Source organism: Gopherus evgoodei, chromosome 6 (assembly GCF_007399415.2).
Source record: "Gopherus evgoodei ecotype Sinaloan lineage chromosome 6, rGopEvg1_v1.p, whole genome shotgun sequence".
In the NCBI taxonomy this organism is placed as follows: domain Eukaryota; kingdom Metazoa; phylum Chordata; order Testudines; family Testudinidae; genus Gopherus; species Gopherus evgoodei.
This window is the reverse complement of record NC_044327.1, coordinates 135,446,720-135,472,196: the sequence shown is the minus strand read 5'-3', so window position 1 is coordinate 135,472,196 and position 25,477 is coordinate 135,446,720. Positions and strand designations below refer to the sequence as shown.

The following is a 25,477-nucleotide window of genomic DNA, read 5'->3' as shown; positions in this document are numbered from 1 at the left end:
GAGGACCGCGAATTGGTAGTGATGGCGGTCGACCATGAACCGAAGGAAACGCCTGTGATGTGGTAATATGGCGATATGAAAGTAAGCGTCATGCATGTCGAGGGTGGCGTACCAGTCTCCAGGATCCAGGGATGGGATAATGGTCCCCAGGGATACCATGCGGAACTTCAACTTCACCAGATGTTTGTTGAGTTCCCGCAGGTCGAAGATAGGTCTGAGGCCTCCCTTGGCCTTGGGGATGAGGAAGTAGCGGGAATAAAACCCCTTGCCCTTCTCGTTCTCCAGAACCGCCTCTTTGTCGAGAAGTGTCTGCACCTCCTGGCGGAGGACTTGCTCGTGAGAGGGGTCCCTGAAGAGGGACGAGGGTGGGGGGGCGGGAGGGAGGGAAAGACGTAAATTGCAGACGGTATCCCGTCTGCACAGTGCGTAAGACCCATCTGTCGGATGTTATTTGGGTCCACGCCTGGAGGAAAAACGAAAGGCGGTTGGAAAATGGGGGGGAAGGATCCGTGGGGGAAACTGATACTGCGCCCTCGGGCGCACCTTCAAAACGAAGGTTTGGGTCCAGGCGGGGCTTTGGAGGAGCTCTGATTCTGCCCCCCTTGGTTTCCCGACTGTCTGCGCCTGCCATTTCTGCCGCGGCGCCTATTGAGGTCCTGGCGCTGGCGGAGCTGGGGGAACGGCCGGCACTGCTGCTGTTGCTGCGGCCGGAAGGGTCTGCGTTGTGTCCCGGGCGTATGCATCCCAAGGGAGCGCATGATGACCCGATTGTCCTTTAAACTTTTTAGTCCAAGGTCTGTCTTCTCCGAGAACAGGCCCTGGCCTTCGAATGGGAGGTCCTGGATGGTATATTGGAGCTCCGGTGGAAGGCCAGAAACCTGAAGCCAGGAGATGCGGCGCATTGTAACCCCTGAGGCGAGGGTACGAGTGGCCGAGTCTGCTGTGTCCAAGGAGGCCTGCAACGAGGTTCTTGCGACCTTCTTGCCCTCATCAAGAATTGCCGCAAATTCTTGACGCGCCTCCTGTGGCAACAGCTCCTTAAACTTATCCGCTGCCACCCAAGAGTTAAAGGCGTAGCGGCTAAGGAGGGCTTGCTGGTTGGAAACCCTGAGCTGAAGGGCCCCCGCCGAATAGACCTTGCGGCCGAGGAGGTCCATACGCCTGGCCTACTTGGATTTAGGAGCTGGGGCTTCTTGTCCATGACGCTCCCTCTTGTTCACCGACTGCACTACGAGGGAGCAGGGTGTCGGGTGAACATGGAGGTACTCATAGCCCTTGGAGGGGACCATGTACTTCCACTCCATGCCTCGCGCCGCAGGGGGGATGGAAGCCGGCGATTGCCAGATTGTATTGGTGTTGGCCTGGATAGTCCAAATAAAGGGCAGGGCGACCCTGGTGGTAGCATCTGAGAAGAGGATGCTCACCACGGGATCTTCGATCTCGGAGACCTCCTCCACTTGTAGGTTTAAGTTCTGCGCTACGCGCCTGAGAAGGTCCCGGTGTGCCCTGAGGTCGAGTGGGGGAGGGCTGGTGGAAGAAGTGCCTGCCACAGCCTCATCGGGAGAAGACGATGAGGAGACCCCTGGCAAGAGAGTGTCCATAAGGGGGTCTGTCTAAGCCTGCGCCTCTGACTCCGGAGGGAGCTCAGGGTCCTGCTGTTTGGACCTGTCCTCCGCATCCGGAGAGGGAGGGGGGCGAGACAACGATGCCTCCGGCGCCCTGTGCTCCATCGTCGCAGGCCTAGGAGGAAGCTGCTGGGGGCCCTGGGCTTGGTGGTACGCCCAGGGCGTCCAGAATCCCCACTGCTGCGGTCCCTGGTCCTGTTGAGGAGGGTCTTGAAAAAGGGCCGCGTGCCTGTCTGTGTCCAGTGCATAAACACTGTCCGCCTGTGATGATACAGACGGCTGTCTGGAGGGCCATGAAGGAGCCGAACGCGGCTGGTTGCCATCCCTTCGTACTGACGCCGAAGATGTTCTCGGTGCCGGGGACCGGGAGTCATACCGGTGCCGGGACCGGGGCCTGTCTTGGACTCGGTGCCGGGAGCGGGACCGGTACCTGCCGCCGACTCGGTGCCAGGAGGTCGACCGGGACCGGGACCTGCCACCAGCTCGGTGCCGGGAGGTCGACCGGGGAGTTGATCGACGGCGGGAACAGCTCCTAGAGTCCTGGTGCCGGTATCAGTGACTGGAACCAGACCGGGACTGTTTGGAGGATGACCCGGTGCCGCGAGTGCGACCGGTACCGCCGAGGAGAGTGGTGCCGCGACTGCGAGCGGCGCCGGGATCGGGAGCGTCCACGGTGACGGGACCTGGACAACGAACGTGAGTCCCGAGACGGCGCTCTCATCGTCGGCTTGCCTCTGGACACAACCCGCACCGGAGGTACCGGCGGTGGAGGCTGAGCTGGCTCTGTCAGAGCGATTAGGTCCCGTGCCGAGGCAAAAGTCTCCGGCGTCGATGGGACCAATAGCTCAACCCCAGATCTTATGGGGGAGCTAGAAGGGATCGGACTCGACGGACCCTCCGGGCCCGGAGTCGACGGGATCCCTGTCGGTGGTGCCGCGGCCGAGATAGGTGCCGGGCGCTCCACTCGAGTCTGCCTGGATGGAGTTGCAGACTTCGAGGGCCTTGCTTCGGGACCCGGTGCCGGGGAAGGACGGTGCCGGCGCGGTCCGGTGCCGGTGTAGAGGCGACGGTCTGTGAAGCTGCCGGGTTGAGTGCCGCTTCCATAAGGAGAGTCCTCAATCTCTGGTCTCTCTCCTCCTTTGTTCTAGGCTTAAAAGCCTTACAAATGCGGCACTTGTCTGAGATGTGCGATTCCCCCAGGCACTTTAGGCACGCGTCGTGGGGATCGCTGGTCGGCATCGGCTTCTTACAGGCCGTGCATTGTTTGAAGCCCGGCGAACCAGGCATGGGCCCGGTGCTGGGTGCCGGGAAGGGCTACGGCCCAAACCGGCTAACAAATATTTACAACTATTTACAAAATACTACTCAACTAACTATACTTAACAACTATTTACTACTAACTACAACTATGAACTGTACAACGAAGGAGAGCTAGGGACGTGGAAGGCAGCCAAGCTGTGTTCCACAGTTCCAACGACCGACTCGGCGGTAAGAAGGAACTGAGGAGCGGGTGGGCCGGCAGGGGTATATATCAAGCGCCATGGCAGCGCCACTCTAGGAGGCGACCTGCCGGCCCACTGGAGTTGCTAGGGTAAAAAGTTTCCGACGAACGTACACGCGCGGCGTGCACACCTAACTGGAATGGATATGAGCAATCACTCGAAGAACAACCAGGTAGGAAGAGGGTATAAAAGCAGTTGAGAGGTCAAGGATGACAGCCACGGAGTAAAAGCCCTGAGCTTGGCAATACCTCCTTGACAAATAATTATCCTAAGACAACAAAGAAACTGGTTTTCTGTTCCTACCAGTATTAAACTCATTTGTTTTAGAGGCACAAGTACGACCATTTTGCTGTTACCTCTCTCTACAAACACAAATCATGTAGCTCTTCCAAGTGCAAAAGGCAGCAGCAGTGCTCAGAACCACTTCACCTCTAACTACACCTCTATCCTGATATAACGCTGTCCTCGGGAGCCAAAAAATCTTACCACGTTATATCCAACTTGTTTTGATCCACTGGAGTGTGCAGCCCCATCCTCGCTCGGAGTGCTGCTTTACGGCGTTATATCCGAATTCATGTTATATTGGGGTAAATGTGTTCATTATCCCAGCTTCCTCCTAGGCATTGCTGCATGGCATTAACTCCACTGTTCAAATCCAAATTTCAAATGGGACACTGAGCTGAGAAACTATGAGTATATCCACACTGCGATTAAAATCCCACGGCTGGCCTGTGCCAGCTGACACGGGCTCACGGGGCTTGGGCCAAGTGTCTATTGAATTAGGGTGCTGGCATCAGGGATCATGACGAAGCTCGAGCTCTAAAACCCAACAAGGTGGGAGGGCCCCAGAGTTGCAATTAAACAGCCCCTGCCAGAGTCAGCTGGCACAGGCCAGCTGCAGGTGTGTCATTGCAGTGTAGACAGAATATGATTTTACTTTACTACCAGTTTCAAAGTCTCCGTCGAACTATGACGCAGGCACAGAGGATGAGGAAGCACAACTGAAAAGGTTCCACGGTCGTCGGGATGTAGCTGAACAGCAGAGGCAGAGCATGCATCAGATGCAATATTCTTGAAAGGGGCAGTGTAAACACAGAACTCATGTAACTACAGAGATGACTGAAAGGTGTTGAGCATGATAATAGGCTAGGCTGCTGAAAGGACAATTATGGAACCAAACGGAAGCTGTGGGTGACACCACAGTAGTTAGCTATGTAGCGGTGCCATTCCTGAAGCAATAACTGTAATGAAGTGTATTATTTGTGGCTGTGTGTGTCCAAGTATAATACTGATTATCTACTGAAGGGAGGCAATGCAACGATTCTAACCTTCATACTCTTCTGCAGTGAAGGAATAAACACACTTTGCAAAGTGCCCCGTGACAACGTAATCTGTTCCAGGCAGAATGATTTCACACTTGCCATTCAGGATCAGACCCAGCTGGGCAGCACAAAGCAGTTTCCATGGGAAGATATTTTAAAATGAACAATTTGCATTGTGCCAAGGACAGGAGATGCAGAGCTGTCCTGTTGTATATAGGGCAGCTTCCAGTGTCCACATCCATTAGACACTGGGTCCTTTTCCTAACATTAGCAAATGAAGCCAATCAGCATATGCTTTAAACAGGGGTTAAGTAGCCTCTCAGCAAGCGCAGGGCTTTGCCTTTCAAAGGAAATTTTGTTCCTTATTGAATTTATCCTAAACACTATACCTGTAATTTCACTACACAGACGTGGGTCCTCTTATCAGCCCTTCCAAAAAGAACTGAATTGAAAATACAAACTTTCCTAGAGTGCTTTAAACCATCTTACAGAATCTAACAAATAATTAGAATCCTGCCTTAAAATCGGACTGGAGAGTTCAAAATATCCATTTATTATTGTGTGGCAGTGGCCAAAGGTACCAATCATATCCTGCACAAGGCTTCCTTGTGACAGGCGCTACGCACATAGAAATAGAGTGCATGCCCCATACATTTGCAATCAAATGTAATTGTATAGAAGGAAGAGATCTATCTCAATTTTTTAAAGATCTTTAGAGTAATTTCAATAGAAGCTTATTAAATGTCTGTGCAACTCACTTGGTTTCATTCCTATTAAATTCCTCAGGACTTTCTGTAATGAATGTGGAGGCAGTTAGAGCTTTCCAGCAGGCAATAAGAAGAATGGCCTAATGGCTCTATCAAATAGCTTACTCACATAGATGTAAATGCACTCTGAGAACTGATCATTAATCTAAATGCTAATCCTGTGGCAATGTAGGCATGTAACAGTCTCAAATAGTAGTGATTCGGGAATACAATAGGGACTCTACACAGTACTGATTTGGGAATGCAGACCCAAAAAGATCTCAAAGTTTTCTTCTTGGAAACATGGTTCTAAACCTGAATTTCCAGGACATGCCATATGTTCTTGTATATACACCACCTTGCATCACATCAAGGGTTACAAAGGAACCCTAAAATGGCTAAACTTTTTCTGACTTAAACAGATAGACATCTGGGCTTTGTAATGAACCTTTGAAAAGAGCATTTAATTGTGCTTCTGTTGAATGAAGACACCTTTGAGAAGTCAGCCAGCTAGTAATGTCTGGATAGGAAAGCTGGAAAGAGTTCATGCAATAAACCAAACAGAAAGCAAAAACCAATGAAAGTAGAACTACCAACCTACTGACCACCCCCTGACCTGGCCCCTCTGCTACCAATGAAAAACCAATGAAACTAATCGGTGCAAAAACCAATGGAAATAGAACTACCAACCCATTGACATGACCCCTCTGCTGATTTGATTTGTACCCTTGGGTATTTTTTGTCTTTCAGACCATAAGTTCTTAAGATAGGAACTGTATCTTGCCTAGTACATTGCAGGAGCTATCACAACCTCTACAATAACTGGTACAAGCTCCTCTCACTCCGATTATAAGATCTAACAAATACTTTCTTTATTAAAAAGGATGATTTTTCTCTTGGATAAGCTTCCTTGGGAGAAAATAGAATAGAGGACCTGTGGCACCTTAGAGGCTAACAAATTTATTTGAGCATAAGCTTTTGTGAGTTACAGCCCACTTCATCGGAGAGATTTCTCAGTGAAGAACATTTTTGGTCAAGTTGCGTAGCATATGTTCAACGGCTACAGTCTTTGATTATGAATGCTAGGAAAACTCAGCATTTGGAGAGTCATCAGCAGAAGGAACCCATAAGCATCAAGCATAAACAGCATGTCTGTAATTGATATAAATCTCTCGGAAGAAAGACTGCGGTGTCCCAGACAATTAAACATGGCTCTCCCTTTATCCATGACAAGGTGAGTTGCAAACCATAGGAACACCTTGAGCCTGGTACAGTTCTTTTTCAGCATCCTTAAACCTCAATAGCTTGTCTATTTAAATCCCACTTTTCTCAACACCTCATCCTTCTTGGTGCTCTGTCTCCTAGAAATATTAAAATGACTGTTTACACTAAGATCAATTTTCATGTTACTGCTGAATCATGGAAGTTTCCATAAAACTTTTACAGTGGCACAGTTAAAACACTGAAATTTTTCACATCGTATTATCTTTACCACAGTATTTGTTATATTCCCCAAAATTAGATTGGAACATACTTGTAAATACCACGGTAACAACTTTGTGCCATAAAAATCAAGATTTTAATGGCACCTACACACGCGTAGATGGAGGCGGACTTATTACTATGTTGATTCTAGAGTTATTACAATAATAATGTAAGGTACTTCCTGTTGAGGAGTCAATAGCTTTGCCTTGGGTTCATAATGTTAAACTTTTTTTATTTTCATTGACATGGTGGAGACAGGCCTGGGTTCACAAACTCAGTTTGAAATACAATTCAAACAAACATATTTCAGTGTGCAGAGAAGAGCCTTGCTGACCTCGAGCAGGAAAGAAAGGCAAGAGAGGGCGAGATGGACCGATAGTTTGATGGTAAGAAGGAGACAAAGGGGTTTTAGCTAAAAAAAATTTAGGATCCAGAATCTTCATAGGCCACTTTATTTTCAGAAGCCTTTTTTCCCCCTCTCCATTTAATGTTTTTCCATTTAATTAAAATGAGTATAACTATAACTTGAGGGTGCTTCTTACTACCTCGATAACCATATCCTGGGCTCACTGACTCAGCCTTTGGAGCTTATTTGCTATATAAGCAACCATGCCTCCAGCCTTTACTTTAAATTTAGCCCCAAATAGGCTGATAATCTTGTAAACAGATTATCCCTCAAGTTCTCATTATTTTATTTCTACAGCACTTTAGGGGAGCAAGGAGCTTCAAAAATAAGTGGCAAGCTACTTCCAATGAGCTAACAAGTCTGCTCTAACTGCACCGCAAGGAGTAACGACGAAACGAATGGCGAGGCCTTTTCCTGCGTGTGCGTTTTACAGCTACCTTTCAAAGAATTTCAAAGGGTGTTTATTAAAAAGGAACAGTGTACGTCTGCAAACTATTACGCATTTTCTTCCCTCTCTGGGGAAGTTGGAACAACAACTTTCTATACAAATATTGCTAAAGGAGTAGATACAGAATCTATGAACAAGAAGTGGAAGCAAGATGGATGTGCACACTTTGTATAGTACAGTACATATTATATAGACTATGTGACAAGCACACACCATGTAAAACAGAAAAAGACAAAACACAGACATGGCTACTGGAGTGCAGTACCATGTACTGATGCAGGAGACAAAGGTATGCTTGTGAAGAAATGCAGACAATAGAAATGGATCAGAACAGGGGCAAATATTCAGTGAGCACTTACAAGTGGAATTTTTCCTCCCAAACAGGGTTCAGATTCCCAAAAATCGTTTTCGTTCTCTTCTTTGTTTTGCCAACTTGAACTGTCACATATGGATCACTGGATCCAGTTTTGTCCTTGGCCTGCAGACCTTGAGCACAAACCACTGTGGAGAAAATCATAATAAAGTTTTGCTATAAGCTTGCAGTGCCAAAAGATGTGTGCATGTACTGTACGCGGAAGAGCTTACTGCTCAGCAACGCTTACCAATGATAGCCTCTCAGTTCAACACTGAGAGTCACAGATTCCAAGGCCAGAAGGGACCATTGTGATCGGCTTGTCCGAACTCCCATATAACACAGACCATATAACTGCCCCAAAATAATTCCCAGAGCAGATCTCTTAGAAAAACATCCAGCCCTGACTTACAAATTGTCAGTGATGGAGAATCCACCACAGCCCTTGGTAAGTTGTTCCAGCGGTTATTCTCACTGCTGACATTTACATCTTATTTCTAGTCAGAATTTCTCTAGCGTCAGCTTACCGGTGATAGTGATTTTAGCGGACCATTTGGAGGTGCCATCCAGCACGCTCTGTTTCACTGTCTTCATTTGCTGAGCATGTGTTAATTTGCTCTCACTAAAAACATCTCTGATCAAGTCAAAGATTTCTGGCTTGTTTCGTTCCCGAATCTTCATGCGATCCTTCATGGCCATGATGATGTTTTGGGTCCGATCCTCTGCTCCGTGTTTAGAGCTCTTCTCTGCTGCCCCTGCGTACAGTAAGACATGGAACAGTCACCAAAAGCTTGAAAACAACGAGGAAATCACAGATGTTATGTTACAGAATCATGACGACAGGGATCAAGTTTATTAAAAAAAGAAAAATCAGTTGATAAGATATGTTGTGATAATTGGGACTACACATTTACCCTAATTGGGAGCTCAACTGTGAAAAGTGAATGAGAGTCATGGACTGTCACAATAACCCTTCTAATAAAGAAATGTTGATGGGAAACGGTGCAAAAGGGAGACAGCCTGAATTAGTCCAAACTAGCCTGCCTCCTGGGATAATTCAAGGACTGTGTTAAGATCATGCCTTGTAAACAAGAAGAGTATGGGAATGGAAAAATCAGCAAACAAACTGGTGTGCTGGATAGTAAGCCTAATCGGTGGACAAAATAATGAAGGGACAGGGCTATTTTGCCCATCAGTCTCTTTTGAGGTCCTTAAAAAAGAGAGAGAGCGCGCGCAATCAAGAGGAAAATTGAAGAAACAATCCCAGCAACTCCTGTGACCCCAGGATCTACCATAACACTCCTGGGCCTTCGCCACCCTAATGCCGAGAGATGTTCTGACCAGACCAAGTCAAAGCGTGGGACCTAGATGACACTGCCACCTCCATGGGCTCCAACTGAACCCAAACCCCTATCTGGGATGCGAGATGTTGAGTTCTCTCCATCCCTACCCCTCCTCCTCCCCCCATGGACTCTTTTCATTCCCCTCCTTACTTATTCTCTTCCCTATCACTCTCCTTTTTCCTTTTGTCTAGTAAGAGTCTGGTGTGCTGGCTAAGACTGGGTATTTTGCAATACTGCCGTAAACCTGTGACCAGAGAGGCAAGTAAAAGCAATGCCCTAAACAGCCCAACCCTTGTACAACTTTGTCTTGGAGTGGCTAAAAAGACCAGATGCTGCTTTTCCAGCAGTGAAATTGCAAGTGAAAGTCACCACCAGAGAGCAGCTGCATTTTCTATCTTTGCCCTTCTTCTCTGCCCCATTTTGTGTGTGCATTTCTCTGGTTTGTCTTCTTAAGAAACAGGATAAGACTTTAACAAGTCCAGACCATCTTAACCCACTTTTTCCCTTTTCCCCAAAAAGGGAAATTACCATAATCTAAAAAGACTGTCAAAAGGGGGAAGGGGGATTCCCTCTAAAAACACTCTCCAGCTAGAGGGAAAGGGAACAGAATGTTGTTAGAATGAATGCCTTACCTCTTAATTTACATTTCAAATGTTTTAACCTTTTCCCTCTTCTTTTCTGCATCTTTAATAAAAAGTTTTAAAAGCTTTTTAATGGTGTTTTCTACACAGTACTAAGCAGGCTGAGGTCCCTGTATACCCAACCCCAAATCTTGATTAGTCTTGTTTAATGCTAGACAGTGACAGGGTCATGTTAACACCAGTAATTCTTTGGGACCATTTCTTTCACCTAAATGAATATGAGACACACTCAACTCAATGCCTCTTGCCACTGGCCAGACTGAAGTTGGGATTGAAAAATGGTGGACAAATGTCAACTGAAAAGACAGCAGCTATTCAGTCCCACTGTCGTATCAGATACTACATTTAAGAAATAAATACTGCAGATGTGGATTCCAGGAACCATTTTAAACACTGTGCTTTAATTGGCGAAACAAGGCATAAAAGGAACATTAGATGTGCTTCATAGAGGAATATTTTCTATTGTAAGCCCAATTTGCATCCACATCTATATTCAAAAGCTTCTCTTCATGTGAAATATATAGCCAGAAGACACTTACAACAAAATTTGAGTTGAATCAGACAATGTGTTCCTGAGACATGGCACTTTGAAAAAATCGGTATGTTTCACTTTTTGAAATACCTTTTAATTAGGGCTGTCAATTAAAGTGATTAACTAAAAAAAATTAATCATGATTTAAAAAATTTATCGTGATTAACTGGATTCAAACAATAGAATATCAATTGAAATTTATTAAATATTTGATGTTTTCTACATTTTTAAATATATCAATTTCAATTACAACAGAATCCAAGGTGGACAGTGCTCACTTTATATTACTCTATTACAAGTATTTGTACTGTAAAAATAATAAAAGAAATAGTATTTTTCAATTAACTTCATACAAGTATCATAATGCAATCTCTATTGTGAAAGTACAATTTGCAAATGTAGGTTTTTTTTGGTTCCATAACTGCACTCAAAAACAAAACAGTATAAAACTTTAGAGCCTACAAGTCCACTCAGTCCTACTTCTTGTTCAGCCAATCGCTAAGACAAACAAGTTTATTTACGTTTGCAGAAGACAATGCTGCCTGCTTCTTGTTTACAATGTCAACTGAAAGGGAGAACAGGCATTCGCATGGCCCTTTTGTAGCTGGCATTGCAAGGTATTTACGTGCCAGATATGCTAAACATTCATAGGCCCCTTCATGCTTTGGCCATTGTTAAAGAGGACATGCATCCATGCTGACGACACTTGTTAAAAATGAGGCATTCATTAAATGTGACTGAACTCATTGGGGGAGAATTGTATGTCAACTGCGCTGTCTTACCCACATTCTGCCATATATTTCATGTTACAGAAGTCTCAGAAGATGACCCAGCACATGTTTGTTTTAAGAACACTTTCACTGCAGATTTCACAAAATGAAAAGAAGGAACCAATGGGAGATTTCTAAAGATAGCTACAGCACTTGACCCAAGATTTAAGAATGTGAAGTGCCTTCCAAAATCTGAGAGGGATGAGGTGTGGAGCATGCTTTCAGAAGGCTTAAAAGAGCAACACTCTGATGCAGAAGCTACAGAACCCAAACCACCAAAAAAGAAAATCAACCTCCTGCTGGTGGCATTTGACTCAGATCATGAACATGTGTAGTCCACACTGCTTTGGATCATTATCAAGCAGAACCTATCATCAGCATGAATGCATGTCCTCTGGAAGCATCAAGGTTGAAGCAAGGGAAAAATGAATCTTTAGCACATTTGGCATGTAAATATCTTGCGATGCCAGCTACAACAGTGCCATGCAAACCCCTGTTCTCACTTTCAGGTTACATTGTAAACAAGAAGCAGGCAGCACTATCTTCTGAAAATGTAAATTAACTTGTTTGTCTCAGTTATTGGCTGAACAAGAAGTAGAACTGATTGGATGTGTAGGCTCTAAGGTTTTACATTGTTTTGGTTTTGAGTGCAGTTATGAAACAAAAAACCCACATTTGCAAGTTGTACTTTCACGATAAAGAGATTGCATTATGGTACTTGTATGAGGTGAATTGAAAAATACTATCTCTTTTTTTTTTACAGTGCAAATATTTGTAATAAAAATATATAAAGTGAGCACTGTACACTATTTATTCTGTGTTGTAATTACAATCAATTTATTTGAAAATGTAGAAAAAATCCAAAAATATTTAAATAAATGGTATTCTATTAGTGTTTAACAGCACAATTAATTGTGATTATTTTTTTTTAAATTGCTTGACAGCCATACTGTTTTTCTGTAAATATCTCAAAAACAGCTTCCTCCAGAAATTGCAAAACTGAATTAATTGCACAGGAAATCTATATACGTTGAGAAGATTTTAGCCGAGATTTTTTGGAGGGCCAAAGCAACCAAGAATTTCCATGGGACTCGTGCTCTTAAGTGAATGAGATACTTCTAGAAATGTCAGCCTGAGTGCACAGGAGTGTTTCTGATAAAGCTGGATTTTTATTTCTGCATGATTCGCTACACATTTTTGAACATCTGAAGAGATGCAGGTGACAGCAGACTTCCATACAAAGTTCCGTACAGTCACTTACTTCATAGTAACAGTAATTCTTCAAGAGGAGGCACTGTAGTTGCACATGCTCATGCATGAGAGATCAGATTTTTTTTTTTTTTTTTTAATAGCAGTGTCTGTCCGGGCCATGCATGAGCCTTGTGCCTCCTCGTGCTCCTGCGTGATGGTATAAAGGAGACCGCAAATGCAACCTTCCCTCAGATTCTGTGCCATTCAAAGATTTGAGAATTCTGAAAGTAGGGATGGAGCCTAATGAGATCCCCACTGACTATGACACCCCAAAGAACTACAGTTACTGCAGCAGGTTGCCTGATTTTAGGAGACTAATATTATTGTTTATCTATATGGGTTATAGCCTCGCCAATTAATCTGATCAGAAGATAAGGTTCTTGTCCCAGAATCAGGCTACAAGGATAAGCAACCATCGTTCTTTCTGGTGGTCAGTGTCAGAATGGATCAGACGGTATGTGCCCGGCAATCAGTATTCCCCAGGATGGTGGAAATAAGGAGTTTCAGCTGCATCAGTCAAAAAGATTGCAGTACTGCTCTCTTGAATTTGGCATCTGATCTAGTGGCTAAATCCAGTACATAATATTTGACAAAGGCAGGGGGTTACCCCATAGCACGCTCGGTAGATTTTGGATATTGGCACATTTCTGAAGCAGGCAGAGAATGTCATTTGATATCTGGAGCGGTGAGCCTTGATCTTCAGTGGGAGAGGTACATCAGTCAACTGGCAACATGAGATAAACTGTTATTCACTCAGATATTCTCTGTAATGAGAGGGCCTGACCTCTGGAGCAGCTGGCTATAGCCAGAAATAAACAGGAAGACACTTTTGAATGGTTTCATTCTGGTGATGTAATAAAGGAGGGTTCTGAAACACGTGGAGCATGTAACGTCTTCTCTTCTAGTGCAGAATGGGCAAACTAATGGATTAATTGAGGCAGAATTCTGAGATCCCTTGGGGGATGGGCGGAGGATAAGGTTCAGAACCACTTGGATGCCACTATTTATCTCTCTCCGTTCTGAAAACTGACCATTTATTCCTACCCTTTGTTTCCTGTCTTTTAACCAGTTACTGACCCATGAGAGGACCTTCCCTCTTATCCCATGACGGTTTAATTTTCTGAAGAGGCTTTGGTGAGGAATCTTGTCAGTAGCTTTCAGAAATCTAAGTACACTATATCCACTGGATTCCCCTTGTCCACATGCTTGTTGACCCCCTCAAAGAATTCTAGTAGATTGGTGAGGCATGATTTCCCTTTACAAAAAACACACCGACTCTTCCCCAACAAATTATCTTCATCTAGGTGGCTGACAATTCTCTTCTTTATAACAGTTTCAGGAAAAGAGTGTCTGTTTCCCAGGGAAAAAAGTTCTATTTTGTAAATGGAGCCTGATAGTTCACAACCCAGAGGTCCTGGAATGACTTGAAATCAATCACTGGCACCGGTGTTACTCTCTCACCTGATGACAAAGATGACTCTTTGGGAGGCAACAGAAGTTTCTCCTGCTGTCCCTCGGTTGTAACCTCAAGCTGCTTGTGGAGGCCAATATCCTGCTCTGATATGGAGGGCCTTGCTAATGACACCTTTACTTGTCTGTCTTTGTGCTTGGGAGAGGAATATGATCTGGGACCTGTGCAGAAATAGTCCTCAATAAGGCCAATATGGTCAAAGTGTCACATTGTAAGGATTCTGGCCAAGGTTGACATTGGCTGGTCCAGAGCCAGTGCCGTCTTGCCTGAGGTGGGGCTCCAAATGGGATCCTCTAGTATCCCTTCTTTAGGGCCACTTTCTGAATGTGGGAGAGAAGGGTTCCTACTTGATAACAGTGAAATTGTATAGGTTGGCAAGGACAATGAGTATACTGCCTTCAACAGTGCAGCCTTGGTACTGGTTGGGGTGTCCCAAAGTCTCAGAAGGAGATGCCAGTTCCTCTGTTAAGATATATCTTGGGCTCTTGTCAGTATGTGGTTGGACCTTCTCCAGTCTTCAGGTACATCTACACTGCAGTTAGCTGTGTGCTTCCCAGCTCAGACAGACAGCACTTGCTAGCTCTGCTTGAGCTAATGCACTAAAAATATCAGAGTAGCTGGGGGTAGAATGGGTGTCAGCTCGGGCTATCCATCCAAATGCATATCTAGGGGGCCTAGGCAAGTTTGTAATTAGGCAACTAGCCTGAGCTGCCACCCTTGCTATCCCAGCTCGTCTGCTATGTTTAGCACACTAGTTTGAGCAGAGCTAGTACGTGTATCTACTGGAGTTGAGAAGCACACTCCCACCTGCAGTGCAGATGTAACCTTAGAGACAATGGATGACTTGGAGACCATATCTTTAGAGGAACAGCATTTGTGATTGTACTTGAAGAAAGGTACCAAAGGGTATTTTGAGTGGATTATGATAATCTAGTCTGATCTTTGGCATTATCACAGGCTGATGTGTCTTTGAAAAACTCCCACTTAGAATACTGTAGCTATAAAAATTACAAATATTTGAAAGGCTATAAATTCAAAATTAAGGTGAAAGACCATAAGACGACAGGATGGAGGTGAAGTAATCAAACCAAAAAAGTCCAGCGTGTGCATCCTGTTCATCTACACATCTCCAAACCCCAAGTTTCCTAGAAGCATGAGATAGTAATGATGGGAGTAAGATTTATCATTCCCTGATAAATTTCATAGTCATGTTAACTGCTCACAAGAAGTTAGCATTAGTTAGGTTTAAGCCATGAATTAAGGAAACTATCACCACAAGCAACAGACTGGACAAGCTAGAGAACAGCAGCTTATAAAATTTACAGAGGCCCCCAAGATGGGAGGGGTTGCAAGCACTTTGGAGGACAGGATTGGAATTCAAGGTGACTGACAAATTGGAGAACTGGTCTTAAATCAACAAGATGAAATTCAACAAAAACAAATGCAAAGTACTTTGCTTAGAAAGGAAAAATGAAATGTGCAGTACAAACTGGGGAATAACTGGCTATGTGGCAGTTCTGCTGAAAAGAATTTGGATCACAAATTGAATATGAGTCAACAATGTGACGCAGTTTCAAAAAAAGCTAATCTCATTCTGGGCTGTATTAACAGGAGTGTTGTATGTAAGACACAAAGTAAATGTCTCATTCTATTCAGCATTGGTAAAGCCTCAGCTGGAGTACTGTGTCCAATTCTGGGCAACATCCTTCAGGAAAGATGAGAGTCCAAACTGGAGACAGTCCAGAGAATAGTAATAAAAATGGTAAAAAGGTTTAGAAAACCTGACCTATGAGTAAAAGGTTAAAAAACTGGGTGTTTTTAGTCTCAAAAAAAAGATGATTTAGGGGGATTTGATAATAGTCTTCAAATATGTTAAGGGCTGTTATACAGAGGGTGGTGTTCAATTGTTCTCCATGTCCACTGAAAGTAGGGCAACAAAGTAATGTGCTTAATCTGCAACCAAGGAGATTTTTGTTAGATATTAGGAAAAACCTTCTAACTATAAAGGTAGCTAAGCTGTGGAATAGGCTTTCAAGTTAGGTTGTGGAATCCCTGGGTTTTTAAGAACAAGCTAGACAAACATCTGTTGGAGGGAGGGATAGCTCAGTGGTTTGAGCATTGGCCTGCTAAACCCAGGGTTGTGAGCTCAATCCTTGAGGGGGCCACTTAGGGACCTGGGGAAAAAATTAGTCCTGCTAGTGAAGGCAGGGGGCTGGACTCAATGACCCTTTCAAGGTCCCCTCCAGTTCTGGGAGATAGGTATATCTCCAATTATTATTATTTTTATTATTTATTTGATGGTCTAGGTTAGGTTTATTTAATCCTGCCATAGCACAGGGGGCTGGACTTGATGACTTCTCAAGGTCCCTTCATGCCATACATTTTTATGATTCTATAAGATAAACAGGAATATCAGACTTTACCTTACACAAAAGTTTGCAGTGGTTTACTAAGGGTGTGTTTTTAAACTGGACTTAGACCTGTGCAAAATTCTGTGTGGACACTTATCAGTTTAAGAGAGTGCCTTATTTTGGTCAGCTTAATTTGTTTTTACTGGATAAAGTTAAATTGAAATAAACTACTTAAACCCAGATCATGGTGTCTACCCACAATCTTGCATCTATAACTAAACTGTTTTAAAAATACACATTTAATTACACCAGTGAAGGTTTATGTGTAGACAAAAGCCTTTGGCTCATAGGAATACCTGAGGATTTGAGAATGTGGTCAACCTCTCCATGAAGCTAACAGGTGATATTGGGAAGTGATTCACACAAAGCATTGATATTATGTTTATGGAAAAATTTTCAGAGGCTATTGACTGAGTATAGAGACAGGTGGGACAGACCTGTCCCCGGGGCCACAGCAGAACTCTGGGTGCTAATTTATCTCTATAGATTTAGCCACAGGTTCTCTGCTTTGTCCCAAGGACTCACACAAGGAGCCTAGGGCTGGGCTGTGTAAATTGCTAGCCTGCAGATGGAAAGAGGGGCTTGTGGAGTCTGGAGCAGGGCACCTGGGTTGTCAGCAGCCAGTAGTTTTGTGTGAGTTTCCTCCAGCTGGCAGACAAGGTTTCCTTGTGCTGCAAGCAGGCAGTAGCGATTCCCCCTGTACACCCTGCATAACCCCATAAGTGTCTCAGTAATCCCCATAGTGTGATATGCAAGCACCTCTCATCTCCTCCCAAAGTGATATCTTGTATCCAGTTACAGATTGAACATTCAGTAAAGATATGGAGCTGAAACGATCCAAAGGGCAACACTCGGAACTTCAAATACAAAGTACAGTGCAATTCTAACATGACTAAGGCTTTCAGTCACAGGGGTGTACACTATCCCCTACATATATCTACATATAGTAAAATCCTCAAGTGACTGGCCTAGAACACACAAGCTTATTGAGAGAAACCAAAGAAGCAAACAGTCCAATTTTATCAACAATATCCGGGATCCTGAAATCTAGAATAAACTATACAAAATTAAAAAAATAAATAAATAAAACTTTACAGAAAATAGCTTGCAATCCAATCCCTAAGAGCTTCAGTGGCATGGGTGAAAGTGTTCTGTTTTTCCGCATTACTTTTGGAGGAAATCACTGACCACACAACATGTGAATGTAAATGATTTGCTATAAATGATAGACAATTCCTAACTTGAAGGCCTGCTTGCTCTTGCACCACCACTATGGTTTCCATAGAAAGTCAAGGTAAGGGAATTAATTATCTGGTAACGGTACCAATGGAAATCCAAAACACATTAGGTGTGTGAAGATGGAGAGTGGTTTCAAATGGTAACATCTCATAGTTAACCTGAGCCCTTGTTCATTTCGTTTTTTGAAGGCTGTTTTATGTCAGTTTGAAGGTTTTCTGTATAAGAAAAAACTCTTACAGTGAATGACTGCAGTGGCAGAGTTCAAAGGCCTGAAGAACATACAAGTTCTTGAGTTGCTCAGTGTCCTATACATGGGGTTTGGATGACCCCAACACACTCTCTAGAAATCAGTCATGGTATGGGTCCATCTGGCAGTGGATGCAGAGTGGTTTGGCTCCCTCTTCATCCACTCACAGATTGACCCATACCATGGACTGATCACAACTATCAGCGAAGCATAACAGCACTGGTAGTTTAATGGAAAAAAATCAAGACGGCAGCACTGGTGGTATAGAAGACAGCTGTTCAGTAGGAGGAGAATGATTGGAAATTATTTGTTCTTAGAACTTAAAATAGACATTCAAATGTAAAATAAGGATATTCTTACTCATTCTGGGCAAATATTTCCCAAAACACAATATTGAGAGCAAACAGGTGCTTTAATCATTGCTCAGCATGGAAAATGAAATATTTATCAAGACTGCAAACTTACTCGTCACACAGGACAATCCAATTTCAGAGCCACTTTCTGTGGTCATAATATGTTCAGTATCTAATAAGCAAAACTTTCCTATTCACAAAAAATGTTATTGGCTTCCAAGCTTGAATCGAAAACTATCTAAAGAAGTTTAAAGTGAACTTAAGCTCCAGGAGCGCAAATGGCATCGGAAGCCAGAAATAATTAACACTGTTTTCATCTGGTGTGGAAGCTAAACCCCTTCTTGTCAGATGCCAACATAGCCACAGCAATCCACGCGTCATTAGCTACCAGTTAATGACTGCAGTACATGGCGATGAGGGATTCTCCAGACGGTCTAATGTTCAGTGGCCTGTCTTCTGAGTAACACAGACCAACAAGAACACGTGACCCCAGTGTCATGCATACCACATTGGTTCCCCATTCAATAAAAGATTCAGTTTAAGACTTTGATCCTTTATTTTAAGACCCTCAAATGACTGAGCCCTGGCTATCTCAGGGACTAGTCACAACAGTTGTAAACCTCAGGCAGAATGGAATTAACAGCATAAAAAAATCAGACATAGGAGTAAGACACAGGGCCATCTCAGTGGCTGGTCCATAGCTGTGCAACTTCCTTCAATGAGGACCTTATCATCAGAACATCCTCACTCTGAAAACCCTTCAAAACTCTGCTCCCACTACTTCTATGCCTTCATTTCTTAGTGTCACAGCCACTCATCGCCAACCTTCAATTCCCCCATTTATATCAGTCATTTTCCAGCTACTCCCACAAAGATATCTGAGGCTTGGGAGTCCTTTGGGCACTACTACAATTAGCAGTGCTGGGGCCATGTTCAGAGTGAGGGATAAAAGCCATCTTTTCCCGGTAGCTTTCCCTTATGGATTTCAACAACAGTTTGATGTGAACAGAGGATAAAAAGAAAGGAAGAGTGAGAGCAATGGAAAAAACTTTAGCACATCTGAAAATGGAAGTCGAAGGGGATGAGAGAATATCTTCTCTTGACCAATGAATTATATATGTATGTAAGTACAGTAACTCCTCACTTAATGTTGTAGTTATTTTCCTGAAAAATGCAACTTTAAGCGAAATGATGTTAAGCAAATCCAATTTCCCCATAAGAATTAATGTAAATGAGGGGGTTAGGTTTCAGGGAAATTTTTTTCACCAGACAAAAAGAGTATTTCATATACATACACACATACACTATAAGTTTTAAACACACAATGTAATACTGGTACACAGTGATGACTGTGAAGCTTGGTTGAGGTGGAGGAGTCAGAGGGTGGGATATTTCCTTTACTGCTAAATGATGAACTAGCAATTGGCTGAGTCCTCAGGGGTTAACTCTCTCAATCTACAAGGCAGCAGGAATGGAGGGTGTGTGTGAGAGAGAGAGAGGCACATTTCCCCTTTAAGTACACAGTCTTGTTAAGTAGATCAGCTTGCTGAGACCACAGCTGGTGCAAGCTCCCTCCATCCTGAGCCCTGGTGTGTCCTCCCTGCTCTATGGAAGATGGGGTAAGTGGGGTGCAGGAGCAGGGGGGACACCCTGACATTAGCCCCCCTCTTCCTTCCCACCCCCTCTCCCCCCGCACAGCAGCTCCAAGGCAGAGGGCAGGAGCAGCACATGGCAGTGGGTGGAGGGACAGCTGCAATTGTTAGCCTGCTAGGCAGCTGCTGCACAGGGAACTTCGGAGAGCGGGGAGCTGATGGAGGCTGCCAGTCTACCCTGGTTCCAACCCCCCACCAGCTAGCTGCAATGGGTTGCTCTTCCTGCAAGTAGTAGACAAAGCAGGGGGCTGCCAAACAATGTTAGAAGGGAGCACTGCACAACTTTAAACGAGCATATCCCTAACTGATCAGCAATGAAACAACGTTAACCGAGACGACTAAGTGAGGAGTTACTGTATGTTAATGCTCATATCACAGCAATAGGCTTATTTTAAATACCTGTAGAAGACAGAACTTGGAACTTTGTATTCCTTGGAAACAAGAAACTGGTGTCAATACTAGCTATAAACCAGATGCCACAGTGACGACTGCCATACAAGAATCTAGACATATCCCTCAAACGTCTGCATGCAGGGCCGGCGCTTCCATTAGGCGACCCTAGGCAGTTGCCCAGGGCACCAGGCTTTGGGGCGCGGCATTTTGTGCGCTCCCCATGGGACGCACGGGAGCTTTCGGTTCTGCTCCCGTCGCGCCCTCGAAGAAGGACCTTCTGCCAACATGCTGCGGAAAACAGAAGCAGGCGATTGAGCAGCTCGATGACTGCCGCTGTTGCCTGCGGCATTTCGGAGGAGGGTCCTTCTTCGGCGGCGCGATGAGAGCGGAACCAGAAGCTCTCAAGCGCCCCATGGAGAGCGCACAAAATGCCATCCCCTGAATTCTGCCTAGGGCGCCAAAAACTCTGGCGCCGCTCCTGTCTGTATGCCTTCTTCCCATGGCATCCCCTATGCTGAGAATGTCCTCCATGGACTGAGCCATAAAAAATGCTACCCTCACTCTCCATGACGCCTACATGAAATCAGCCAATCTATTATGGATAGGCAGTAAAAAATATATGTTGAAAGGTCAGGGGCGGCTCTAGGCATTTTGCTGCCCCAAGCACGGCAGACAGGCTGTCTTTGGCAGCTTGCCTGTGGGAGGTCCCTGGTCCCACAAATTTGGCAGCAGCCTGCGGGAGATCCGCCGAAGCCGCAGGACCAGCGGACCCTCCGCAAGCATGCCGCCGAAGGCAGTCTGCCTGCCGTCCTCACGACGACCAGCAGAGCACCCCCCGTGGCTTGCTGCTCCAGGCACGCGCTTGGCGTGCTGGGGCCTGGAGCCGCCCCTGTGAAGGGTTAACAGTAGATAAAAACTTTATGTACTTCGATATTTTTCCTCTCCTTCAATTTTATGTCTCTTCTGAGGTAATAAGGCCTTCAGTGCAGATACTGTTTCTGCCAGCGTTTGTGCAGTGCACACAATGAGGCTCCAATCCTACATAGGGCCCTTGAGCACTACCATAATATAACCAACAAAAACTAGATTCAGTTTAGATTAGAAAGGAGGACACTATGCAGAGCAAATCTGAACCCAGGTCTCCACAGAATCTCAATATGTTTCTGGTTTCTGAGAATCAGTACAATATGTCCAATAGTCTTATTCCATTCAGCGAGTACAGGAGTTCCTGACTCAAAAGAACAAAACCTCAGGCAACTACTCAAAATTTCAAGGTAGGATCCAAAAAAATGGCATTTGTTTTGTGACCCTGCTCACTGCAAATCCATTTTACTTCTGTAACTTAATCCTGTAGATTTGTGTGGAATTAGTGAAACCACATTTGGAGAGCATGCTCTCCAACGGTCAGAATAAGGATTCCTGCTAAAAGAAAGCCCCACACATCTGAGCTTAATGCAGCTGGAAAAGTCCAAAGTCTCAGATTTATTTCATCTCAATTCTTCCTTTTCCTCCAGGAATCCCTGTTATGATTAGAGATGAGTAAGTCAGCTGGGACCTTTGCTCATTCCTCATACTCAACCTATACCCTTATCTAAAGTTTGAAAAAATATATATATTTTTCCACCTTCTTCCCTTACAAGCTTCAGCTAGGAATTGGAAATAGAAATACCACCACCAACCTGGCCAAAAGTGGGGAATACTGGAAAACTCATGAGAAAGCCTTTTCATAGACTTTAGGGTCAGAAGGGACCAATGTGATCATCTAGTCTGATGGTCCTTTTCATAGGAGACTTTTTTCAGCCCTAATATGTGCGCCAACTGTACACCTAAACATTATGATCCATCACCACCTCTCCAATTTCTCTACAGCTCCTTCTGTCTCTGTCCCCTCCTCCTCTTGATATTATGTTCTCCACCTTCAACTACGCTCCTATCCTCAGCATCTTTCCATGCTCTGGCTAGCCCATCAATTATCTCTACCCTGGTTGCATCTGTTTCCCTCTGCTACTGGGCTGTTGAGCACCTTTGAACTAAATCCACAAAGACCAAATGAACTCTGCAAACTTCTCCTTGCTAAACTAGGTAACTTTACCCCCACCTAAATATTTCCTGATCTCCAGCTTGCTGCACTTGGTCACCATTCTCCACACAACCCTATTCACTGAAGTATCACACACACAGGGCTTGTCTACACTGCCCCACAGTTCACACTAAAAGGGTGTGAATACTACTCCAAACCAAAGTGCTGTACTGTAGCTACCCTGTATGGATACCGAGGATGCCAATTAAAGAGTTCCTAGTTCATGTTAACATAGTCCTCTTCAAAAAGGACTTTATAAATGCAAGCTAGGAACATTTTAGTTTGCACCTGTAGCATCCGTAGGGGGCAGGTACCACACAGCACTTAGATGCACACTGCTGTTCACCCCTCCAAAGTCCAAACTGCAGGGCATAGCCGCAGATTTTGATAGGAGGTGGCCACAACTCCAGCTTCATACAGGTTTCTCTCTCTTCCATTTGTTCTCCATTTTTTAAATTCAAGTCTATGAATAGCAATTTATTAAAATACATTCCCAATTGCTGCTTCTATTCCACTCATGAATTATCCTCTGCATGAAGTTTTTGCTACATTCCCTTAGTACTTAGCTCTTTCTTAAATGCTGATTTTAATCCCATTATCTCAACATTTCAATATCCTTTATTTCATCTTTTCTGGTTACTATAAATCTATTTTTCCTTGGCTCTCTGTAGAGTTCAAACTTCTTTTTATACTGGCATCATGCTATAAAAATGTCACAGTACCATGTATAGACATTTTAATTATCTCCAGGTGCAAATGTTTTAACAATGGCTAATGTACAAGGATTTCAATGGCTCTTCATCTCAACACTGATGACCATCTGTACAACAATGCTTTTTAGTAAATTGCAGAAACAAACTGGAACAAAACAAACCTGACCATGAAAACCCAGATTAAACATGAACACTCCTGCCATAGGGACAGACATTCCAGTTCAGGAGTTAAGATGTCTGACAAACTTTCATCCCATGTCCTTTTAAAGATATTGTACTTTTGTGGCTGACCTAATACTTCTAAATTATAGATCACATTAAAAACAGAATTATATACAGGCTTGTCAAAAATGGGTTTTTATTTTTGTATAATGTTGACGGATAACATCAATGTTTATTTTTAAGCATTTTTATTTTATTAATTTAAATTTTCACAGTTGTAAAGTAGGCAGGGATCAGACAATAGGAGGCTTAGACAATTATTTATGACAGTGGGGACAGATTCAAATAGTTAAAGCTTTATAAGGTTAAAACACAAACTGTCCACTTTACAAAGTAAATACTCTTTATGTCAAACTAATATTAAAAGTTTTCAAGAAGCATTTTTCTTATTTTGATTATCTGTACATTTTGATCATCATTAATAGAAACCTTTTTTCCTTGTTGTGTGTGTGTATGGAGAAAATTGACATCTACCGACATTTATCGATAAAAGTCTCATCTTTCCTAATTAACCTAATTACATGTAGCAATAAAAATAACTCTGTTCCAAGCACACCAAATAATTGATTAGCTTCATTCTCTACTGTAACCCTTAAACCTCTCCTTTGCCCTTATTACATCTAATTTATAATGTAAGCTCCTTGTAGCAGGGCCCTTGGAACTGGTCTGAAAAGCATCATGCAGTGCTGCAGAAATAATAAAATTAATTAACTCATCACTAGCGAGATGAGATACTCCTTATATATCTATCTAGATTCTTACATAGCCCTCATTTGCTATAGGATACCAGCATCTCAAATATATTGTTTGTATGAAGGTAGTGACTAGAGGCTCCAAGCAGGATGCGTGCCCCATTGTGCTGTGCACACACAGAGAGCGCCTGCCCTGAACAGTTGGCACTCTACATAAACAAAGAATGGGAATGGAAACAGGCACAAAGAGGAGAAGTGACTTGCTCAGGAGCAGCCAAGCTTGGAACATCGAGTCCAGTGCCCTACCCACTAGATCAAGCTGCCTCTCCACATAAATGGATTCATCATAACAAACACTCTCCAACCTGTAAGGCACATGGATATTGCAGATAGGGAACTGAGGCACAGAGATTAAAGGACTTGTTCAAGGTCAATCGAGAAGATTGTGGCACAACCAGGAATTGAACCTTCCTTTACAGTACTTCAGACCAGTGTCTTACAACACAAGTCCATCTCTCTCTCTCCTTGGAAACAGTTTGTGCCTGCAGGAGGGTGGGGGGTGCAGTACAGCAGCAGTGTAGAGCACAGTTTCAAGATCTCATTTATTTCAGAAAATGTGTAGTAATTTTAATAGAAGCGGAGAGACTTCACCAGGAGTTAGACTAGCACAGATCTAAACAAACCATCAATGAAGAGGTTCTGTACATGCGCACACTTTAGAAAAGACTATGGATAACTTGTTTGGAAATGGTTCTTCTCCAGTCCCCTCCCATCCCCATTCCCACGCACCCCACTATCAAAATGTTACAAGGAAAAGCCACTCACTCTGTAAGCAATCAGCATTGAGCAGATCTTGGCACTTCTCGTGACATTTGACCCCACATTCAATGCAGCGCATACCCTGCCTTGCAATGCCCCATAGGAGTCCTTCACACTCATAGCAATAAGTAGGGGTTGTAGCTGTCCACACCTCAAAATTGTGAGGGGTTGTGCAGGAGATAGGGTAAATTAAGGCTTGCAGGGTCTTCTTATATACATGAGATTTCTGCAATACAAGAACATACACAAAGCTATGTCTGTGATTGGGATGCTATTAACATGCACTGCTTGGCAAGAGTGTTATCCTGGGATGATGCAACTGTTTTCTTCAGGAAATATATCATTTTTCTTAAATGAAAGAGAAAAGGTGAAGATTAAATCATCAACGCTTGCCACGTCATGCCTGATGGAGCCATGACTGAGGTAGCCAAGCATGCTAAACCTAGGACCTTGTAGAAATGATGTGAAGAAAACACCCATTTCAAAATCAGTTTTTACAGTTATTTTAAATAAACCATAACCAATGGCATTCAGAGAGCAAAGAAGTCAGGTCTGTGTGTAATAGCACACTACATAACCAAGTTCTACTCAGCATATCTTAGTTCATAAATCAGACCCTTACACACTATTCTAAGGTTTTATCTGGGACATCATATTTGCCACACTTTTTTAAAAACCAAGTAATACAAGTTGCTTTACACCTATACTCCTAGTCTGAATTCTGCAATGCTCACTTGATACTCCAAGAAGAATATGAATATT

The 25,477-nt window shown here is 43.8% G+C and overlaps 1 protein-coding gene across 8 annotated transcripts in view; it reads right to left on the bottom strand.

The window, feature by feature from the left end:
- UNC13B (unc-13 homolog B) overlaps positions 1-25,477 on the bottom strand; it is a 402,723-nt gene that overhangs the window by 127,576 nt on the left and 249,670 nt on the right. For all 8 annotated transcript variants that reach the window (XM_030566250.1, XM_030566251.1, XM_030566252.1 and 5 more), the window contains 3 exons: positions 24,722-24,941; positions 8,414-8,641; positions 7,894-8,035 (listed from right to left, as the gene is read on the bottom strand). In XM_030566250.1, coding sequence (XP_030422110.1) covers positions 7,894-8,035; positions 8,414-8,641; positions 24,722-24,941 — 590 coding nt within the window. The remainder of the gene's footprint in view (positions 1-7,893; positions 8,036-8,413; positions 8,642-24,721; positions 24,942-25,477) is intronic.